A 23,973-nucleotide genomic window follows, 5' to 3' on the forward strand; every position below is an offset into this window, starting at 1 on the left:
GCTTAATGAGAAGGTATAGACATCCTTCAAGTTACATCGTCATCCTGGTTTCTTAAAGTTGTTTGTGGTGGTTGTGATCTAGGATCTAATATCACATCTAGATATTTCGCTTCGTTCTTCGATTCAATGTTTTCATCTTCTATTCTGATTTTTCTTTATTTTTTCTCGTTTTATTGAAGTATACTACTTCATTATGTTCATCTTGGTTCTCCTTTTCTAGAAGCTTTGCAACAGTCGCTGTAGTATGTAGTTTGCCTTGTAATCGTTTTCTGATGATCTGTTTGGTTTACCAACTGACGTCGTCTGAAAATTGTCATCTCATATCATCTACGTTCACTCTAAATGATCGGTTCTTCAAGTATAATTGTATATTGTATATCGATAGATTGATTGGAAATTACTGTTACTTCTCATCTTCTCCTTCATGAGTTCTGTTATTCTTATCCACTGGTGTATCGTATGTTCGAATGCTACTTGCCTGCAGAAACCACAATGTCCATCAGGGGTAATCCCCTTGGCTTCTACAGATTCATCGAGTATTATGTATATCAGCTTCCCGAATACTTTACTCAAAGCCGGAAGTTGGCTTCTTGTTGATAGCTTCTTTTGCCTTTGCCTTTCTCTCAGATCAGTAGTTTGTTCGTCGATTTCGCTATGTCAGGGAATTATTCTGTCAGTAATTATACTCTGGCAGAATCTACAATTTCTTATCTAGTAGATTTTTGCTTGATTTTGATTTCATTTATGCATGGGATTTCGATTTTCGAATTATTCAATTATGTTTTTTAGGCTCTCTCTCTGGTGTGGCTTCCATTTGTTAAAAATTTAGAAATGAAAAAATGAAGAATGAGTTTCGATTCAATTTGAGACGCGTTGAATTTAAAATAAAATAAATTTTAGATAAAAAAAGTCTTCAGAATTTATAAATCTATTCGAAATGTTTCTCTTTCTGAGAAAAATACAGCAGATACAGAAAATAACAGATTTTGAACAAATATAATAGAACCGAATATCATAACGTATTGAAAAAATGAAAATTTCAGTCCTCGAAGAATTCAAGAAACTATGGCTCTTGCATGAATGAAAGAATGTTATCAGGTCAAAAAACAAAGAGTATTCATGCAATGTTGCCAATATACTGAAAAAAGTGATAAGGGTCATACTCTATTTAGCAATATTAAAAAAAGTAATGATATTTTGACTGCACTGAATTCGAATTCAATTATAAATTTTTACTATATTTCCCATTCGATGATTTTTTAGGGAATTTGAGCTCACATCAGACGTGGACCACAACACTGATGATGGCGACAGGCGGAAACGTGGCGGGGGAAGAGGTGACAGCGCTAATTTTAAAATTGATCCCCGACATTTGTCAAAAGTCAATTAAATCTAGACCCAAGTCGAAATCATTTATAAAATACGCCCAGAGTAGCTTACCGATAAGTTTATTTATATTTTATCAAAGGAAATCCGAACCTTTGAATTTTCAGCAGATTAATCATAAACTTGTTCATAATTCCGACGGTGATTACTGCCCGCTTGGACTTTTTCGCTTTTTCTTTGGATTTGTTCCATGTAGTCAATTAGTGTTCTATTTCACCCGCATTTGCAGCACAAATTTTCGAATTTCTCTTGAATGTTGACACGGTGGAATTGAATTTATGCGATCTAGTACGCTGTGTAATGAAGTATAAAATAAAATGAGTGGTGTCATATTTTACGGTCAGGTTTCGCCAAAATGATGTGTTTTTCGTATTTTTTACGATCCGCCTGTCGAAAAATTAGTTGTGGGCTACAAGGGAATTTGGCTACATTTTGTGCACAAGGAATTTCGAGATATAAATTATTTTTTATTTATTTATCAAAGATGTAAAATCAAACTTTTTCAATATGAGCCATAGAATTTTTTGTCGAAGATAGTGTTATGCTCCAAGAAAACTGCGTTGAAATTAACTACATATAATATTTGAAAAATAAAGTTCACTTTTTTTTTTTGAAGATTAGCTTGCTAAGATTGTTCTATGACCGCTATTGATTTTGTATAGATAAATTATGTGAGCATTCGAAATTTCATCCAAATCCATTAGAAAATAATGCAGATATTATTTAGTAGATATAAATGTTCTGTACAAAATGTAATTCTTTGAAGTGGTCTCTAATAAATAAATATATACATTAATAAATAAACTTTTATTGATCCTGTTAGACAATACACAATACAATAACCAAGTGGTTGATGACACCTAATAATTTTTAAATAAATAAAAAAAAATTCAGTTACCTAAGATGATTTTTATGAAATGTGTAATGTTAGGAATGTTGCAATGCATATGATCCCAATTTAAATGTTAGTATTATTTCTTTATTAATAATCATATTTCTTATTATATAATAATTTTTTCAGCGTCAGAAAAAGTGCCATAACTTTCAGAAAATTTTATGATAATAATCCAACATATTCTGTTGAATGTACAGGGTGTCCCGGAACTAATGCCACAGAATTTGGTCTCATAGTCTCGAGACAAAGTGAGGAGAACTCTATTTTTGATTTTTGACCTTTTTCTGAGTAACAACTGACTGAATTGTTTTGATGTTTATTGATTTTATGTATTTGATGCAATTGTTATGACACAAATACATGAGTTTATTAAAAAATAATTTCAAAAATGTATAATATTTATTTCTTTATTCGTCAGTGATTAATAAGTTCCATAAGAATCAACCAATTTTTTATATTTTTCTCAAAATTTGTCGTTTTCGAAAAAATTTAAAGAGACATGAAATTTTTTGAACTGAATGATCGTTCTAACAATTCTCGAAGAATTCAAATACGCGTTCAATGTTTTATTGTTCTACAGCCCTTCTGGCCCAGTAAAAAGTGTCTAAAATGGTATTCTGCAAATCATAATTCCTCTGTCTAACAAATTCAGTGATTTCCATATGAACGAATTCTGGTATGAAAAGAAGTGACTAATTAAAAGGGGAAATTCAGGGAGCTAATGGAAAAAATAAAAATAGGGGTCTTCCAATATTGTCCTTAGAATTTGTGGCTAATTTTGTTACATACATTTTGGGTCAGCCTGTATATCGATTCTAGATCCTAAAACGTAATATCTTTCACAGAGTAATAATGTATAGAGTTCTGAACATACTCATCAACAGAAAGACACTGTTTCTTCAGAAGTTTTCAGAATACACAATGTTATAACAACAAATTTTCATGCCTGATGGATTGAGTGAATATGATTTATTGAATGTATCTATGTCAATATCAGAAATATTGGCCATATCGATTTTAAGGGACAATTGCTCAATACCTTGAAGGTATTTAGGCACTGAAAGATCTTTATGATCTGTGAAACGCCCTGTTTCACAGGGTTGGTTCAAAGATTTATTGTACATGGTACAGGTTCGTTGAATGCTGGTTGTAGACGTGGAATTTCCAAGGGCTGGTCCAGAAATAAGGTGGGATTCCCAGTGTCTCATTTTCAAAAAGGTAATTCAAGCAGCAATACTTTGGGAAAGAATGATTCCATAATATTGTGATTTATAATATCTATGTGAACAGATATCTTCTTCTGATTTATTAAAATTTTGTTCCAGAATTGGAGAATCATTTCATATAATGCTATAAAAATATTCCAAATTTGTGCAACTTTTTTGAATATTTTCTATCGTTTAGTTTAATTCGAAGTTGTATATTCTTTCCCAGTAATCAATCAGGAAATGATGAGTTTCAGATGAGAGATTTTTTAATTTCTCTATCGTTGAGATTATTACCCAATCACGCTTTCGTTGATATCTATTTTTTTCTATATAGTATTTCAATTATTTCAGTAGTGGAAATATGAAATTAGTAAGTAGTTGTATCAATAGCAATTAGCAATTCCTATTAAATTATGATTAAATGAAAATTCTAATGGAAATTCTCTCACGATGCGATGGACTTCAATTAGTTAATTTACTTACATGTTAACCAAAAAGGATAGTTCCAAATTAAACACATTTACAACATTAGATGTGAGAATGGTGAACATAAGGATTAAGTCTGTGAATTTCGGGTTGAATTGAATGAATTATCGAATAGTAAGGACTTTTTGGATGAATCGAGGATCGAATTTGAAAATTGAATCGAAAAGATTTTTTAATATCTATTGAATGTAAATAAAGATTGTTTTTTCTTTCATTTTCTACATACTCGATAAGAGAAATACACGAAAAACTTATCTAAATTTCCGAACAAAAAACATTAATTCACGAAGCAGATTCTACAAAATCGTACAACACTACGAACAATAAGACAAACCCATGATTTACAAGAAAGAGAGAAAAGATCGAAATTCGAAAAAGTACGAGGGGGACGGAAAAAAGACAGAAACTGGGAAGGGAACATCTGCGGCCCGTGATTGGTTCAGGAACCTCGGAGTTATCTCAGATCTGAAGGAATACATCACGGGACAGTGTCGGTTAACTTTGGCTTAAGCGAAGTTAGTATCTTTGAAGTCGTGTCAAATAAACGCCCGCCTAGTGAATCTGCCTTCCTGATATTTCGTAAAAATAGCGTCGCGAGTTCGAAAACGAGATGTACGAAAGCAGTTGCAGCAACTCATCTTCCCCGTCTTACAGGGAAAGCGGCGAATTGGTGTCTTCCGAGTATGAGGATTTCTCAACAACGAAACTGATGGATTTAACGAACGCGACTGAGAAATATTTGCCAGTTACGTTGCCGCAAATGGAAGAAAACAATCCCCAATCTCAGTTCAGCTTCTACTATCAGTACAATCGCGATCAGCAATTTCTTCAGGAAAACGTCAAGTTCTACGATAATCAGTATTACCATAAACCATTGGAGAACCACCGGAACCCCCCGGAGCCTCCCCAGTACCTCGACTCCAAGATGCAACTGGACAACATGAACATCAAAGTGGAAATTGAAGACGAACCAATACACATGATGAAAACGAAATCTTACGGTAGGAAGAGAAAATCCACCAGTTCAGACGATGAAAACTCCTTCGGCATCAAGAAGCCCAGGAGGAAAATGCCTCAGTCCTATGAGGACGTGCAGAACCAGAGGATTATGGCGAATGTGAGGGAACGACAACGCACTCAAAGCTTGAACGAAGCTTTCGCAAGTTTGAGGAAAAGCATACCCACCTTACCGTCGGATAAACTATCCAAAATTCAAACCTTGAAGCTGGCATCCAGGTACATCGCGTTCTTGTATCACGTATTATCAACATCATCTCCGGATATGGCTGGAGAAAACGATATTTTAGGGAATGTATGCTCTTACACCGCACATGAGAAATTATCCAGGGCTTTCAGCATGTGGAGAATGGAAGGTGACTGGAATAATCAACTTTAGGAAAGACTGCTCGTTCAGTGATTGATTCGTTTTCTGTGAAAACAATTGTTATGTTTGTTACGTGAAAATTATTTCCATAAATCGGTGATACTCGAATTAAGGGACAATATTTCATTCGTGAAATTTTCGTTGGGGGACTGCAAATAACCTTTAAAAAATTGCTGTTGACATTTATTTACCGCGCAGTACCAGTACTCCTAAAATCGTTGTTTTCACCTGCAAATGTACCACCAAAACAGTGAACTACAAAATATTATCATTATCTTAATAATTCATATTAAATCCTTGACTGCACCCGAAGTCAACTCCTGTATTCCACTCACATTGAATGTAAAAATTTCAATTTCAGAGACAAAGGGTCTATTTCGGTTAATTTTGTAACGGCATTCTTTTTTATTTTCCTTTCATTGTGGTGACTTGGCGGGGGTCTTCAATTTATCATTCTGGATCTTTGTTAGGATGTTTAATTTTATTTATTTTACTCACTGACATCGTAAAGTGTTCATTCGATACTATGGGAATTTTATACGCCGACAGCTGGTATGCGACTTTTTTCTTGTATGACACTACGAGACACATTTAATGGTCAAAACTAATGACATTCAGCGTCAGATCTCATTACAGCTGAATTCATATGGTCTTAATTTAGAACACCTATTCATTTTTCATTTATTGAATTGTGTGGTATGAGTTACCATGAGTAGTTTAGTTTTGTTGTTGGAACTGCAGATTTCTGCGTGATATACTATTACTTCTAAGATTAATTGTATTTATTTTTGTTATGAATAAACTATTTTTGTATATTACTATGCTTTTTTTTTCAAACATTTGAACCAGAGTTATTTTACCGAGAATATCAGTATTTTCTAATTTTGACATGTGACACTTTTTAAAACGTTTCACTTGTCGTGACCAGTTATGGAAAGTAAAATATTTCGCAACTGATGATGAAACGATACTCATCAAAATGTACCGACTAGAAAAAACCACTTGAATGAGAGAAACAATATCCAATCAAACTGAAACTTTGGTTCGAAGTTTCAGTGTCGTCACCTTTTGCCCCCAGGAATATTTAAAATTTCGAATCAAGTGCCTGTAAAATACAGTAAGATCGATAAATTTCGTATAGTTAACGCAACATACATCTTTCTCATGCTTTGAACATCTTAGGTGGATAGAGCCACGAGCACACGTGACTCTTTTTTTCATCAAATTTCATCGATTTATGTTTCTCCCTCAAACTACAAACGGCCACGAAGAAAGGCTTGGTTACATTATAGGAGCTTGAATGATTCTTAAGTATGTGAGGAGAATTTGTTCAGAACTGGGTGTCTTTGTGGAAAAAAACTGCCCACCATTTAAGAAATAATTTAGCAAGTGTCACCATCTTGATTTTATTATTTTAAATGGGCAAACTTTCAGTTACTTGCTATTTGCCAAACTTTCATAGTACTATTTGGTTGGGCAAAAGTTACAGTCACAGGGTGTGTAGATCTTCTCAATTTTTTTCAAATCTTTACTGATAACCATATTGACAGCCTGTATATAGAACCTTAAATATGCATTTACACAGTAATATTTGAAATAATTCTACATTTTATCTTCTTCAGTATCCTAATGACGTCACAGAAAATAAAGGGAATGGGGGTGTATTTCCACTATAAAATGATAGCTACAGCAACAGAAAATCTCACTAAAATTTTCATGCGATGTCTCTTAATCTTCGAATTGATGTTGCTTCTTTTGATCCCGAAATTTGGCACATTCCGATTCGAAGAAACCTGACACAGCGTCAAACGGAAACCATGAATATTTCAAACACCAACATTCAGTCCAGTAAATTAAAAGATGAAGGATATCCCTCCATGTAATGGTTTTTTATGCCGAGTTTCCGTTGAATTTTATTTGGACGATATTTTTGTCATCCTTTTCTTTCTTTCACTCGTTTCGGGAATATTTATCGGTTCCCGGACCGTAAGCTTTTGAACACATTCAAAGAATATAACGAGGGTCTTATAATTTTTTGGTATTTATCATTGGAACCTTGGGAAAAATGTGAATATTCCGAAAACGCATGCAATGCATTGAATGAGAAAAATTAAATGTGCTGAACTCAGAATAAAAAGGCCTTTCAAATGAGCTATCACTCACCTCAACTTCTCTATTTGAAATATAGAAATATAGGGGTTGCAACCCAGGTGGATAGTCCATGTGTTGGGGAAGGCCGATGATGAATTTAACAAACATATTTACAATCAATTTTCTGTGGAGAGAAGATCTAGGGGGAGACCAAAGTGCAGGTAAAGATACCAGAACGATATAGACCAAGGATTATAGAGACCTAACCTAACTCTATAATCTTTGGATGAGGACCTTAGGAGTCTGAATATGAGGAATTCGAGGGCCAGGGTATGGAACTGGAGACTCTCAGAACAGGCCAAGATCCATAATGTGTTGTAGAGCCAGTGTTGATGAAGATCAGTTCATTACCTAAGTTTTCAAGAATTCTTCCCCATATAAATAGACGAAGGAATGTTATTTTTTTCCAAAATTTCCATTCATTAATCATCACATATTCAATTGAGAAACGGAGTAGAAACAAAGGTAAGTATATCCATCGAGCAAGGCATGTTTTGCGATTGAAAATACCCTATATTTCATCCAGAAAGTTCAAGAGTTGCAAACCTCGAAACATTTCCCACTAAAAAGATAATTTTTATAGAATCGTTCGAAATAGTCGCTCGAACTGTGAAAAAGTTGGAACAACTGTCGAATCACCTCCGAAATACAATATTATGTATGTTTCTGTTGATTTTTTAATTATTGTTATAAATGTGTCTGATTCTATAAATACGTTGTGGGAGGTTTCGAGGAAACAAGCCATTTATTTCGATTGATTGTGAAACTCCCAGTTTAACTGTACTACAAGAATACTGGCGATGCAGAAATAAAATATTGTCGGGAAGTGTTTCCAACTTTCTTGTATTTCATCATTTTCAAGTGTCACTAACTGTGGAGATCTTCGAAAGTTCGAAATAACTAAAAAATTCATTCGATGATATATGTATTTGAATTCAAAGGAAAGAGATATAAATAATCTTAAGAAGCTTGACGATTTGATATTAAAAATATACCAGCGTGTAATGAATGGTTTAACGAAAAACGTTATTATTCAAATTTGAAGTAGTGAAAAAATCCTACATTTAAAAGTTTGCCAGAGTACGACATGAAGAATTATTCCGAAAAAGTGCCCCAATAGTAATTATCCTGATATCTTTTTAGTATGATTATGAGTATAAATCAAGTAATTATTGAGAAATCACACTGAATCTATAATCCAGTACCAACTTCTATGTTTGGACTTCTCTCTTCTGTATTTAAGAAAAAATGAAAGAGAAAGTCTGGGAAGTAGAAAATATTGAAAAAAATTTGTCATATCTGTCTCGTTTTTCATTATTTCATTACATAAAATTCCTTTTCAAGAGATATCAACAATAAAGAGACTCAACTTTGATGGACTTCAAAAGATCACTCCACTGTTCCTCAATGAGGAGTCTTCAGAAGGAGAATACAAATTCACGCTTTATGATAACGTCCTGTCATCAAAGACTAATGCATTTTCATGGAGTCCAACTCCTGGAAGACTAAATCGATTTAACGGAGTAGGTGATTTACATTCAGCAGGTTTATTTTCGTTGTTGAAAGCAAGATCACATATCCAACTCCATATAAATGTGTTTACATTCATGTGCTCCCTGATTACACGAATATTACCATAAGGGCGACAACATAAAAAACATTGTTTATTTATCCAAATAATGTAACACCCCGCTGGCGAGTAAATGTCGCCTGGTCTAAGGTTACGTATATACAAATTATGATTCACTGACATTGAAAGTGTTTTGTTTTTCTGGGTCGCACATAAATAATATTTCCGGTAGAAAAGACCTGTTTTCGGATGAAGATTTTCATTAATAGATGGGAACTGCCCACCGAAGATACCTCAAGATGGATTTCATTTATTTTCCCCAGAACTTTTTCAAGGTTTTGTACTTAATGAACAGGATTTTTGTCGAAGAGTATCAAATTTAATTGTAGGATATTACTGAATGAATTGGACCTTATCCCTATCTATACTTATAAGCAGATTATACCACATATTTTAATAAAAATGAGTTTTATGCCTAGTGTGAAGGTAAACCTTAGCCTGCCTTAAGATGATGCTACTGTGATGGCGAAACACGTGTCGTGGTTTACAAACTCATTTTTGTGAAAATCGTATAAACTGTTTTAAGTTCAATTAAGGATTTTCATCAAGTATCGTCCACATCAATCCAAAACATATCAATAAATAAAATTAGCGAGTGTATACGATGATGATTTGAAATCTAGATAGCCTAGACCAGTTCCATGGATAAAAATAAATATTGCGTTACCATAGCAACGAACAATAACTCATTAGAAGTGTCAGTGGAAGTTTTAGGTCAAAAAAGTAAACCAGAGTTACGCAATAAATTAAAAGAAAGAAGATGTCCTCCGAATTTGGGAAAATCAAAAATTGGAGTCGAGCCATCATCAACTATGTACCTGTATTTAAAAGGTTTAAGAGGTAAGAAGATTTACGAAGATATGCTTAATATACTTGGTGAACAATGTCCTTCGTATGCGACCGTGAAAAATTGGACTGCAAGCTTCAGAAGAGGTAAATTTTCCATTGAAGATGATGACCGATCGGTAAGGCCCATTTCTGTGTCAGTCCCCGAAAATATCGATGCAGTTCATGACATGATTTTATCAGACCGTCGAATTGGGCTAAAACGGATATCTGGAAGCACTGAATATTTCATACGAACGCGTTCATCATATAGTTCACGTCAATTTGGACATGAGAAAAATTGCTGCATAATGAATTCCCAAATGTTTGAATGTTAAACAAAAGCGTGCAAGGGTAGAAGCATCGCGTTCGATCTGTGCTCGATTTGAAAACGATGAAGATTTCTTAATGCGAATTGTTACTATGGATGAGACTTGGGTACTTTTCTACGATCCAGAAACAAAGCAACAATCGATGGAAAGGCTACGCTCTGGTTCTCCAAGACCTTGAAGTTTTCGTGTCCAAAAATCTGCAGGAAATGTTCTTGTTTCAGTTTTTTGGGATTGCCATGGAGTAATCATGATTGATTTTTTGGATAAGGGTAGAACAATAACCTTATATTACTGACCACTCTACGGGAAAAAATTAAAGAGAAAAGACGCGGAAAGCTATCCAAAGGTGTTTTGTTTTTGCAGGACAACGCCCCTGCACACAAATCTCATGTTGCCATGAAAAAAATTCGTGATTTAGGGTTTGAATTAATAGAACACCCCCCGTATTCACCAGATCTGGCTCTATACGACTATCATCTCTTTCCTCAACTGAAAAAAAGTTTAAAAGGTCGTACATTTTCTTCCAACAGAGAGGAGCTGTGGAGGTCTGGTTTGCAGAGCAAGAAGAAACATTTCTTTTTGAAAAATCTAGAAACGTTGCAGGTTCGCTGTAATATATGTATCCAATGAGAATATGTTGAGTAATAAAATATTTTGACATTGAAATTTTGTTTGGTTTTATAGTAGGCTACAAATTTTTCAATATATCGTACTTTTGATTTTTTTAGATTGTTTGCTGGTTATTCAAACCGAATAAATTCTTTCCGAAATTTTTGCCTGTACATCTTTCTGATTGTCCGGTCCGGAGTAATCTTCCCGGACTGTTAGAAAAAGGAATCTCCAAAGAAGGTGTCAGACAACATTTAACTTTTCCTTGTTATTCATCTGCCATCTTGGAAAAAGTAAGTGAAATGAAGAAAATTCGAGAAAGGCGGTCAAGCAAAATAAAGAGTAAAGAGAAAACTTTTGAACACTTTGTTTATGAAGCACCTGATTCAGTTAAAGTCAGGCATGTAAAGACTGGAATCCCATTTCACTGATTTTGAAAAACACTATTGAGTACCTGTATTTCGAACTGTTCATACGAAGAATTCGAACAAAAACATAAGTTTCTACTTCTCTCTTATCCAGTGCGTTTCCAGCCTAAAACTACTTTCCATATGGATTCACAAATTAACAGAGGAGTAAAGAATGTGGGAGAAGTTCCCGACTTCCAGGAAGAGTCGAAATGATTTAACTATTATTGACTGAAGTATCTTCTGTGTACCGGAATAAAATACGATGGGACTGAGCTTCCTTCAAGTTGTTACAATAAATTATACGCGAAAATTAAGGAACGTCTGTCGAAGTTTGACAGAGGATGTCTTGTTTCCAATCAGTCAACCGGAAATAAAATTGGGCGTTGATTCCGAGAGGATGGAAGCATCACGTCAGTCAGAATTTGTCGGATTGGATGTAATATAAAGGTTATTTCACTTGGTTCGTTAGTGTCAATAGTGGACACGAATAAAAAGCATAAGCTCATCCTGAAATTTTCAGTTTCCGTTTGGATGCATGCAGATTAAAAAAAATTTTAGTAAATTAAGTAAATTTTCTAGAAAGAAATGTATGTACATTACCAGTAAAATTAACGGTTCCTCAGAAAAGAGAAAATATAAAAGCAATTTCGATCGATAAAAACGCTCTAATGCAATGCAATATAAAGTTTCCAGAGGGGGACAAATGTTGTCGTACTAGATTGTGAAAGGAATCAGTCCTGTCTTCGCAAGTATGTATATCCCATTAGCGAATCTTGCCAATGCACAGAGGAGTATTTATGGAAAAAAGTCGATCAAAACTCGATTTTCAAAACTTAGTCAAAGCTTACTATTGTATGTGCATCTTTAAAGCTTAATAACGGTTATATCCCTAGTAAGCCAATTTGATGACGCCCCATCCTCCCTCTAATCAAGAAAAAAATCAGAATCTAGCCAACGCATGAATCGCTTGAATTTTCGTTTTATGCTGCTCTAGAAATTTGATATTTCACACCATTTTTTGAGTTTGTGTGCAGTAAAATCTTACAAAAACTGTAGTGGATATTGAAGATATTGATACTAGTTATTTCTATCTCCCTAGCTTCCAAATCTGAAATAAAAAAACGAAATAGATTTTTTTCACAAAAAACCTGTTTTCATCTTGATTGTTAAATAAATACTTATAAAAAAAGCGGAAACATGCGGAACTTTTCTATTCAAAAACATCAACATGAATAACTATATTTTTCGATAGATACAAAATTCTAACTTAACTAGGCTAACTCATACACAAAAACACTTTTGAATATAGAATTTACGAGAAAAATTTTAGCAACTGAAAGACAGAAAAAAAGTAATCCGCATGTATGTACAGGGTGGGCAAAATTGGGGATACCTGGGAATACTTTTTCAACCCAACGAGATAGAACAAAATGCATGGCACATTACGGTCGTCTTTTTTCGAGATACTAATAATGCCATCAACTGCATTACTCTATCTTCTTTTATTTTCGAGTTATAGATCAAAATTAAAATTCCAACTTTGGACATTATCTCCGTTTCTGTGTAAGCTAGGATGTTGAAATGAAAACATTATACAGACACTTTTTTGATAGCAATCCAGTGGCGTACTATGATTTTTTCAGCAGGTATATTTGCTGAGCTATAACATAAAGATGTATTTTTTTCTCATGAAAATAGTTGTTTGAAATGACTAAGAAAGACTGAGGGTGATGTATAATATATTTCTGAAACGGTAAAAAAATGGCGATTTTTTCTAAGTCATTTTAAACTACTGTTTTCATAAGAAAAAACACAACTTTATGTTATAGCTCAGCAAATAAACTCAAAAACAAAAGAAGGTAGAGGAATGCAGTTTGTGGCATTATTAGTTTCTCGAAAAAAGACGACTTGAATGATACATTCATTTTTCTCTATCTCGTTGGGTTAAAAAGTTGTAGTTCAGGTATTAACAATTTTGCCCTGTACATACCTTCCTCTTCAATATTCACCACAGTTTTTGTAAGATTTAACTGCCCACAGACTCAAAAAATGGTGCGAAATATCAAATTTCTAGAGAAGCATAAAACGCAAATTCAAGCTATTCATGAGTTGGCTAGATTCTGATTTTGTTCTTGATTAGAGAGAGGATGGAGCGTCATCAAATTGGGCTACTAGTGATGTAACCGTTATTAAGCTTTAAAGATGCACAGACAATAGTAAGCTTTGACTAAGTTTTGAAAAACGAGTATTGATCGACTTTTTCCCATAAATACTCCTCTGTGCAATGATGGGATTGTGATTATAAAGAAAACCAGCGTAGAGGAAAAATTCACTACGATGCTAAGAAGAAAAAGAAACTGAGAAAGAGAACCCTCTCTTCAAATCCTCGAAAGGAATACCTTGTTATACAGGTGGTTCTGAAACCACGACAGGAACTAGTGCTAAAAAAGAAAACTAGAATACTGAGCTCGTCATCGATTCTAAGTTCTTAGAATTACCTTTGAGGGGGGTTAATACTCAATGGAATTAGGCCATAATAACAGGGCCCGTTTGGCCTGTGTTTCGGTCACTCGGGAATGAAAATGAATGGCCAATACACTTGCCATGAAAGAACATTTCATTCATTGGCACGAAATATTTTTGGCTTGTAGGAAAATGTACCTACGGAAAAGAGTTTCAGGAGAAGGAAAAAAACCGAAAGAGAAATACTTTGGTGGAACTTTCCGAGGCTGGATCATTACAAAATGTTCCTCTGGAATTTCAACAATGCGAAACCTGAGAAGTATCTATATTTTAGCAAGAATATGGTACAACTCCCCAGTGGTTTCCTCACACAGGGCATTGCCTCCTCATCAGGAAGCATGAAGCATATGATGAAAATTGGTCTAGGAGAAATTGACGAGGATTGTAGAGAAGAAAAAAACTCTTGATAACGGAATACCTGGCCATTTCAAGCCAGTGCGAAAAAATGCTTTGGACTAGAAACTTTTAGGTGTAAGAAAGTAACCTCCTTGAAGCCGTCTCACATCTCAGATACGCTGGCACTGATATAAGGAACTAGGGGAAGCTGTAGAGTGTGGACGATAGCTCTGGCCTCTGATGGGTACATATATCTTGAGGCCGTAGTGCAATGCAACCCCCTTATAATCTGAAATCTACAATTTAGATTATGAAAGAGCTCGGAATCTACGGAATAAATCAACAAAAACGGTTCTGAAGCAATTCTATAAAAGTATACTGAGGGATTTAATTGTGTTTTCTCGAGTTCCTGTGGTGGATCGCTTGCAACTCTTGGCTCAGATAACCACAGAATTCCTCTCATACCTTTCTCTACGCAATATTTTCGTTCCCCCTTTCGCTTGACCGAAAAAATTCGCCCACAACAGGGCCGATTTTTCTGAATCCTTTGTAAATCAAACTGACAGCGATCTGAAGAAATGTGATACATTTATACGAACGTATAATTAAATCGGACCAGCGATACGGATTTAGAAACACATAAAGAGTACATAATTGGGCCGTTTGTGTGTCAAAACCGACAGTTACGGTCTTGCTTTGACAATCATCTCAAAATATACACGTTCCGTACAGCGGTTTTATAAAGTTATGTAGCGCATTAAATTTTAATTAATTATTTTGGATATCTTATTCCTTCGAATATCTGCAAGGAGTAGACAGCGATGACCCAAAATACCCTCTGAAATTTTATCCTTATTTTTCTAACTTTGAATTATTTCTTCTTATCTATGTCTAAATAAAAAAGTTTTTATTTTTTTTATGGGTTCAAAAAACACTTAGTTATAAAACCATACAAACTATACATAATATGAAGCATTAAGTAGATGTTACTCACACAATTTTTTTAGATCTCATAACTTTATTACTAGGGGTTGAAAATAACAATCCCTCATGATTTTTCTTCAAAAATTGTTTTCGTGGGGTAGAATTTTGAAAATTAAAATCTCTTATGGTTTCCAATTCAATTCTGGAGAAAAAAGGTCTCTTGTAAAATTTCGATACAGGTAATATTTTTTTCGGAATAAATAAAAACTTACAAGCAGTTTTGATCACTGTTCACTCCATTTCATGGTATAAGTGTTCCATAGAATGACTACATCCCGCTAAAATACATGCATCAACTCTCTGTCTCAGTATTGACTGTATCGAAATTTTGCAAAAGACCTTTTTCTCCAAAATTGAATGGGAAGAGAATTTTTATTTTTCGAAAATCTATCCCAGGAAAAGAATTTTTGAAGGAAAATCATAAGGGGTTGTTATTATCAACCCCTGCTTATAAAGTTATTAGATATTAAAAAATTGTATGAGTAACATCTACTTAGTGCTCCATCTTCCAAGTGCATCACCTTCCAAGAGCTGTATCTTGAAAGGGAGGTCGATTTCGAAAAAAAATTATTAGAACTACCCTCGCTTATTTTCATCGAGGAATCATCTCCCCACGTCTTTCGTATTTGTTTACAGACACCCTGTATATCCCCGAAATGACAGATTTTTCGCAGCTCTTTCGTTGGCACCCCACTCAACGAGGTTTCATTGGACACTATCCAAAAACGTTGCCTGAAATACTCTTTAGCATTTTCCTTCCATTCATAAAATTGCTCACACAGCTATCCGATTAACTACAAGAACAAAACTGATAAATTTTAGTTAATGAATAGTCAGCCGCACAAGTAAAAAAGATGGGATAAATGGAAACGGACTATGTTGGAGGTCCGAGATGATATTTAATTGTCTGCAGAACGTTTCACCTAATTATTCAATGTAATGAACTACGTGTCTGGATATTTCTCATAATTTTAAATGTGGGATTGTGAATGTGTCACTTGGGAATGAGTTTCGGCTTAGTTTCTATTTCTTTTTTGAAGCAGCCATTATTTATTGCATATTTCGAATGGCAAATCTCCGGATGGATTTTATATTATGAACTAGATTGTATTGTATTTCAAAATGGAGACTTATTGTCTCCAAAATAAAAAATAATATACCACTATAGGAAATTCGGAAGGTTTTTCAACCAAGCAGTGAGGTAACAAGAATAATTTGTGTGACAAGGTGAAAAATGTATGCATTACATTTTCTAAATGAGCCGCAATAATCATTTGTGAAACAAACTACCAGAACTCGATACATTGTGTGTATTGGAGTCATACTCCTTAGCTTATGATGGAAAATTAATGTACAATAACTCGGTACTGAAGTATATAATGCCCCGTTTTTACGTATTTTATTTTTCAGGAAAGCACAGAGCTTCACTTTATTGGCCATATAATAGTATTAGTTATAAGGTTGGAGGACTGTTAAAGTCAACGGGTCGATTTATATCTTCCTGATGTCTGCCAAGCTTTATGAGCGCAGACATAGCTGCTATTATCTCTGCCCATGCCTGCATCTAGGCATTGATATTTTATTCTTTCCTGATGTATGGTGCATTTCCGAAATATGTATTCACCTGTGAATTAATTCACTTCTATGTTTTCGTTCTAAAAAACAGTATTTTATAAAATGTTGTCCATTCATTTTCGCTATTCGATGACTAATGAAGCTACAGTGTGAGTCAAAAGTGCTCGATCGGTAAATAACTCTTACAAGTTTTAGACCAGGAGAAATATGTTTCAAACTTTAGCAGAATCGTCTCTTAACAGCTTAGCGCAGAAGCTTCATTTACTTTTGACTTGAAAGGTTGGTCTCTGCTTTCTGACCTTATCATAATACCCAATTTAATAATATATTCGGAATCTACATGAAATTTTGATTTCGAATAATTCCATTTGTCATAGGTAATTTATCTGTGTCCTTTTTTGGCGTAGGCCATTTTTTCCGACAAATTTTATGGTTATGATAGTCTTGACTAGAGATCATATCTCGAAAACCGTTCGAGATGAATGTATGATTTTTTTTTAATTGAACTCCCGAAAAGTTTTCAAGTCATCTTGAGTTCTTCGGATCCACTAGGGTCTTACATCAAGAATATTGGGATACCATATTCAAGACTGAAAATATTGAACTCTTCAATTCATAAAGCAACCCAAAATTTATTCTCAACAGAATATCATACTTCCATATATACTTACCTCTAAAAATGTAAGTTGTTTTCTTTATCCTGGGAAGAAAATATTTTTCGCTAACAATTCTTCTTCCTGTTCCTTACAAACACATAAGATTAATTCATTTTGGTGTGACTCAATGTTGAAAAATAGCGAAGAGTCATGTATGCTCATTTTTCCATTAATTTTTGCTGCTTAACGTCGTCCAGACTAATTAGTATGGGTAATGATTTATGGTTAATTTGTGTTTGACAGAGATTAATTGATTGATCGATTTGAAGCGTCCAGAATAGACTAGTTTGTTCTAAAGCGTTGCATTCAAAAAAAGATGAAAACTATTCTTATACTAAAATCTCATTGTGGAGTGTTAAAATTCAGTTTTATTTTTATTCAGTTGCGAATTGACTCACTGAGATAAAACTATGTGGATTAGAGTACTTGGAGGGACTCATCTCAGTGATAAATTGATTTGTGAAAAGATCCTGCCAAAAATTTCTAAAAACCAATTTAGGTATATTTCAGTTCGTGCATCCACCCTTTTATAATGTAAAAAGTTCATAATATAAATCCATCTAAATCCAATATAACACTCATTTGAGTTATTTGGATGATGATAGTATAATATTCCACAAATTTCTTGTTTACTTCGAGCATAGCCCACTAAAATTTTTTCAAGTAGTAGGCTGTTGCAGGAAATAATGTTTGTGGTGCCCTCTGTTATCGTTTATCTTCAACACCAGAAGATGAAACGGATAACTTCTTATGGAAGATGGAAGTACGACTTACATAGCTCAAATCAGAAGAATTATTCATTCGAAATGGATTCTGATAATTTCTGGTTTCAAATTTGAATTAATGAGGAATTATGAAAAATATCTACCAGTTACCTTTGGAAAATCCTAAAATTAAATGGAAAAACTGGAAATTTTTCAATTCCACACTCATAAACGTGAGTTGTGCAGATTTCAACAAACTTACTCAGAATATCAACATTTGGTAGCAAAGACTACCGAAAACTCGATATTATTTGTTATTTTGGTATTCAAAATATCCCAAATGAAAAGAACATATTTTGATTGGAGCAGCTTAGGATGAATTAATTTTGACGGAGCTGTTAGAGTGGAAAACACTAGTTCTTTGATGGAACGTCAAATAACCATAGCGTAAACATAACACAATCAGATTAAAAAAGTATGTCCATGCTGTGACAAAGCATCAAAGTAGCTCCCAACAAAAATAGCAAAAAACCATCCAAAGTTATTAAAAAATAGATAATAAACAATTTAAAGCGTTATATAATTCAATTATGTATTTGCCATCACCAAAATATCCCAAAAAATTAGGCTTTATATTGAAATATTTGAATCACACTAAGCGAATTGAAACCTCGATGTTTGTTGCCTCTGAACTCTTCCAATTAGTGGACATTTTTCAGATGTTGTTCCTTCAAACTTTCCAGCAGAAAAATTCCAGAATATTAGGATCATTAAATTACACTCATAACGACCATTCGAACTTACATGTTTTCTGAAAATGATACAATTTCCTGAACCCATTTCCTGTGCAGCTACAATTTTTATGGACAGTTTTTATAGACAAGATTCAGGCATGTTCCCCAACATAATCTGCAAGAGAAATTGTTATTTCTTTGGCGCACATCGAAAAAAGTACGGCGTCGGTGAGTGATGACCCGAGAGTTAATTGCGAAAATCTCTGTAACAATTATGGCATTTCATGGCGGAAAGAAATAGCAGTTATATACTTGTGTTATTAAAGGAATGTTCACTAAATGATATCCTGTTTTCCTCGAAGGTGCGGTAATGTCCATAATTTATGGAATAGTTTCTTCTATTGTGTTGACTGCTGTTAGCATGGAGTGTCGAGTTCACATTGGATTATTGATGTCATGCATTCTACCAGGAATTATTTATATCAAAATGGTGAATGCGCTGAATATACTTGATTTATGTATCGAGTAAAAGTTAATCCCATATGGATTACCGATTTTATTTCAATTATATTTGTGCGAATTATAACTTGAAAAGTTTCAAACTTCAATATCCTTCGAATATCGAAGCATTTGCAGACCCATTTTAATAAGACTTTTATTTTTGTTGTCATCATAATAATCACCCCTCATCGGTTGTATCCACTTACGATTGTACTATACTGCTTTTACGAAATTTTCATTCAAAGGTGAAGTATAATTCCATAGTTTTTAAAATTTGGTTTTTTAAAGAGCAGCTGGCTGTTTACATCTTGTTCTTCTATGGTAAATATCTCACTCAAACAACAACTTTTCAACCTTTCTTTGAATAATTTGCTGTGGGATGTGAACTTCCTTCTGTACATGTTGTATTGGTCTTCTTCATTTTTCCTTATATTTATTTTTGGTGCACTGTGATCTGAAATTTTAGGGTTAAAAAAACAGAGGATTCATATTCTGATTTTCTGAATTCAGTCAGAAACCTCCTTCAAAATTTCTGGTTTTCGACTTGAACGGTTTTGAACTTCCACGATCTAAAAGTGGCCCAAAGGCGACTGTTATTGAAAGATTTAGGAATGCGATGGTTGTATTGGAAGGGTTGCAATCCTCAACTTTCTGAATCTAAAGCCTGCAGTCAACATTTAACATGTTGCCATGAAATGAACTCTGATTTCCAAACAATCTACTGATTTTTCTTATATCCACCATTTGAAAAAAGGGAAGGAAAGTTTTTTTCTCTGAATCTGAATGGTATAAGTGAGCATCAACTTATTAGCACAACTATGTAAAATGATTTTAAACGAAGAAACACGAAATTGTTGAGTTAACTGTCCGAAAACTTTTCTCGAAAAATAGCAGAATTTTCGTGAGAATTTCAACGGTTCAAGAATATGCTACACCTCCTTTGTGAATTCCTTATAGGGAGGGCATTGTCGCCACAGGAAGCACCTTATGAGGATGGGTGCAGCAGATGAGGACAAGTGCAGATTCTGTGAGGAGGAGAATGAAACTCCAGATCACCTGGTGACAGATTGCCTCATCATTGCTAGCCATCTAACCAATGAAAAAAAAGCTTTGGACGACAAATTTGTAGGGGTAAGGAGGTATAATCTCCCAGCAGTTCATTAAAATTTAGAGGGCACAATAGATCATAGGGTCTCAGTAAATCGCAACTCCCTTTAAAATATGGATTTAATTCATAAGTAGCAGAGTGCCAGTGTGCTGGGCTGGATTTTTTCGTGAAAATCTGACGATTTACTGGATTTATTTATGGCACAAGTCAGCACAAAGTTAACACAAATTCTTTCAGTCATTTTTGGAAAGAAAAACAAAATTGTTGGGCTCAGTTTTCTTCATATGAATGGACTGGCCTATTTGATACATTTTGTGAAATATCTCGAGAATCTTGCGGAGTAAAAGAAAATTTCAACTGAAGATTTAACTATGGAACTCTGATTTACAGTAAAGCAGTAGCAGTACCTAAATTCAAAAGCAGACATTTTTTGAGTAGTTTCTGCCTATCATTGGGTAGACTTTCCTGAAGTCAATATCATCATGATAGTGAGGAAACTCTTCGTTTACGACCAAGCAGTAATTGTCATTCTGCAGAAACCATTGCACGGATCGCTGGGCCGGCTCAAACAAAAGCGCTATTTGGCACATAATAACAACCCACATTACTCTAGTACCTTTATCACCTGCTGAATGAAAGCCTGTGACATAACCAGTTTGGTCTTATCTTTTCCAGCTCTATCATCTGTTTTGTCTCGTTCTTTTCCGACTCGGTACCACCTTTCTCTTTTCGCGAGAAGGCGTCGTCTGTTGGGGCCCGAGAGACCGAGACCTGATTATGGATTTCAGTTGTACCATCGACGCGGAAGAGTTCTTCATAATCGGTATCGTTGGTATCGTCGAATTTTCCGCGATTTAATCAGCAATCGGTTGGCCGGAAAGGACTGCCCGGATTTTGGGTGGTGAAGATTCGTAATGTGTTTTTGTGTGCTTCGGTTGTGGTTAGCTTTGTTCTCGATCTAGTTATCGGATTTATCGATGCATGGATCAATTACCGATCGGTGAGTTTTTTTCACTGAAAAAATGCCGATGAAAATAGTGAGATCGAGCTCAATTGACCGTTTCCACATTGATGGTATTTCGTCGCATTCTAATAATAATCAAGTATTTGTTATTAATACTTATTAGAGGCATTGTTAATTACTAGGCCAATGTGAAATTGTGCCTCGAAAAACAGAAATCGTAACTCTCTATCTACTACTACTATCCCGTGTATGATGATGAAAAACTCCCAAATGTGATGAAGAATTTTTCTTTGACGTTTCATATCGTACCCTAGTTGTTTTGGAACTTTATAGAGTTCCCTCAACTAAAATACGCTACCTCAACTGAGTCACACAATTGATCTACCCTGAATAATTCGAACAGTTCTTCTCGAGGATTTCAGGACTTTTGACGTTTGAAGCCCAAAACTACCTCCTCAAGCTTTGCAAAAGGAGATGAGAATGTAGGCTCATTATTCCAATCACTCAGAGCGGGTTTCAGAAAACTTTGATTGTCCGATCAACGATTTGACAGTCACTCGATATTCGTTTCTGAATATATTGAAGATGTAGCAATTGAGAATCATTGAATGGACCTTTATAAATCATAATTTGATAATTTGATAATGAGTTAATTACCGAATGAAAAAAAAGCGACGTTTAGATATCAGCCAATCAAGCGTTGATTCCCCGATCTAGCTTTGTGAAACCAGGGGTTAGGCACGGTTGAGCAGTTAACATTGAACCTAGTCCAACCTGTGAAAATTGTATGCCCTAGGCTTTCAAAATTTTCATCTAAACCATCATGGGTGTAGCCTGAGATCCGAAATCCATGAAGGTTCCGACATATTCTGCCACCAAAGAGGGAATTATACCACGTGACTTTTCAGATGCTGTTGAAGGGAAAGTATTTTTCCGATTCCCTCTACACCTTAGAAGGACGAAAATAATTTAACTAGTTGTCAAAGCGTGCAAATTATCACTGACTGAATGAATAATTCAGAAATTAAGAGGTATATCACACACAAAAAGAGAATACAGATTTTCTATTTCGAAAATTCGTTCGTTAGTTTGATTATTTTTGGTAAAAAATGATTGAAATGGATGAGTTATTGGTGCAAGCCTAATTTATTTATTTTTCTGAATAAATGTAAAAAATTTTCCTTTTCATTCCAAATGTAATATCAGCTTAATTTAACTTAATTTTTCATCACCTTGAAAACCACATATCAATAGGAGGTCTCTAATCTCTAGCTGGGGAAAAATAAAATTTGAATGGGGTTTCATTCCTTCTTAAACCCTGCAAGTACATCTGACGGTCAGTAAAAATTGGTTAGAAACTCAACAATGTAACTGTGACAAACTTTCGTTTGGTGTTCAGCTAACAAATTTGACGTTGAGATTTTCATTTCACGTGTAAAATTTTAAACCTAAATATTTTTCCAATTAATACATGTTTGATGTTTTGATGTTTTTCGATTTTATCGAAAATTTTTTTCATTCTAGTTGCTGACTGTTCTCGGAAACCAAATATCATTTTCCAAGTGTGATCAATCTCGTCTCAAATACTCCTCTTCACACTCGAAATTTTCAATATTGATGGAGTAGAACAATTTTCAGTTCATTACACTAATTTATTACTTTTTGGAGGCATTCTTTTCTCAATGGTATACCTGTATAGTTATGGAAACATTGAATTTAGGAAAATATGATGAGAAGTAACAATTAGAGACCCAGAACCGTGTAAATAAATCGTTTACAATTTTTCTTTGAGCCTCAAAATAATAATATTATCTCCTAGAGGAGATTAATCGATATTCATCAGTTTTGCACCTATTGGCACAAGGAATTTGGTAAATACAAAAGGAAAATATACTATCCGCAAAAAATCGGATGTGAATTTCCATTCGAAATGGGGTCTTCGTTAGGTAAAGAGGGATGAACCACTCGGACCCTCCAATCATCGTTATGGAAGTTTAGGCTGTACATTTCAGAATGTACGGGGTAACGTACTAGTAGGTAAAAGTTGAGAGGTTCAAGGTAACACAATCTTGAACCTCCTATTCCTATTCCAACATTGTGATTCAGAGAATGAGCTTAGAATATATACAGAAAATCAGAGGTGGGTTCAAACAAGTGTCCAAAATTGGCCCAAAGTTATGCAGTGATCAGATTCTTGATACGATTAGTTATTTAGTTCTGCTAGCTCAACATAACTAATCCAGCATTACCTCCAACAATTGAAGAGCCAACAATTTCATTAATAAATTGGCCTCAGATTATGCCTGGAAAAGTACAATATCCAGAGTCCCTTCTGCTAGCTTTACATGAAAGTTTTACCACGTCCAAAGAACTAAATACATAAATGAACCCAAGTTGCAAACCTGGACCAACCATTTACTAATGTACATAGCTCAATCCCTCAATCAGACAACATGATTACACTATCTCGTGCAACTCGATATTCTTTTATGAACGAGGTCAATGCTTCAGATAACTCAGCTTACAGCTCAAGAAAAAGCACAAGAATTATTATCTAGTTCGCGAACCTACG

General features: G+C 34.5%; 2 protein-coding genes across 2 annotated transcripts in view; both read left to right on the plus strand.

Moving 5' to 3' along the window:
• Positions 1-4,434: 4,434 nt before the first annotated feature.
• On the plus strand, positions 4,435-6,177 carry LOC123311535 (twist-related protein 2-like). Its single transcript, XM_044895567.1, has one exon. It carries the CDS (start codon positions 4,586-4,588, stop codon positions 5,369-5,371), a length of 786 nt encoding a protein of 261 aa, XP_044751502.1. The 5' UTR covers positions 4,435-4,585; the 3' UTR covers positions 5,372-6,177.
• Positions 6,178-21,208: 15,031 nt separating this feature from the next.
• Positions 21,209-23,973, plus strand: part of LOC123310837 — a 61,070-nt gene continuing 58,305 nt past the window's right edge. The window contains exon 1 of the mRNA XM_044894514.1: positions 21,209-21,437. Coding sequence (XP_044750449.1) covers positions 21,415-21,437 — 23 coding nt within the window. The 5' untranslated portion in view covers positions 21,209-21,414. The remainder of the gene's footprint in view (positions 21,438-23,973) is intronic.

Source organism: Coccinella septempunctata, chromosome 4 (assembly GCF_907165205.1).
Source record: "Coccinella septempunctata chromosome 4, icCocSept1.1, whole genome shotgun sequence".
NCBI classification, from domain to species: domain Eukaryota; kingdom Metazoa; phylum Arthropoda; class Insecta; order Coleoptera; family Coccinellidae; genus Coccinella; species Coccinella septempunctata.

What these genes read in the sequence shown, in the direction of transcription:
- LOC123311535 (XM_044895567.1), top strand. Translation starts at nt 4,586, where the DNA reads ATGTACGAAAGCAGTTGCAGCAACTCATCTTCCCCGTCTTACAGGGAA.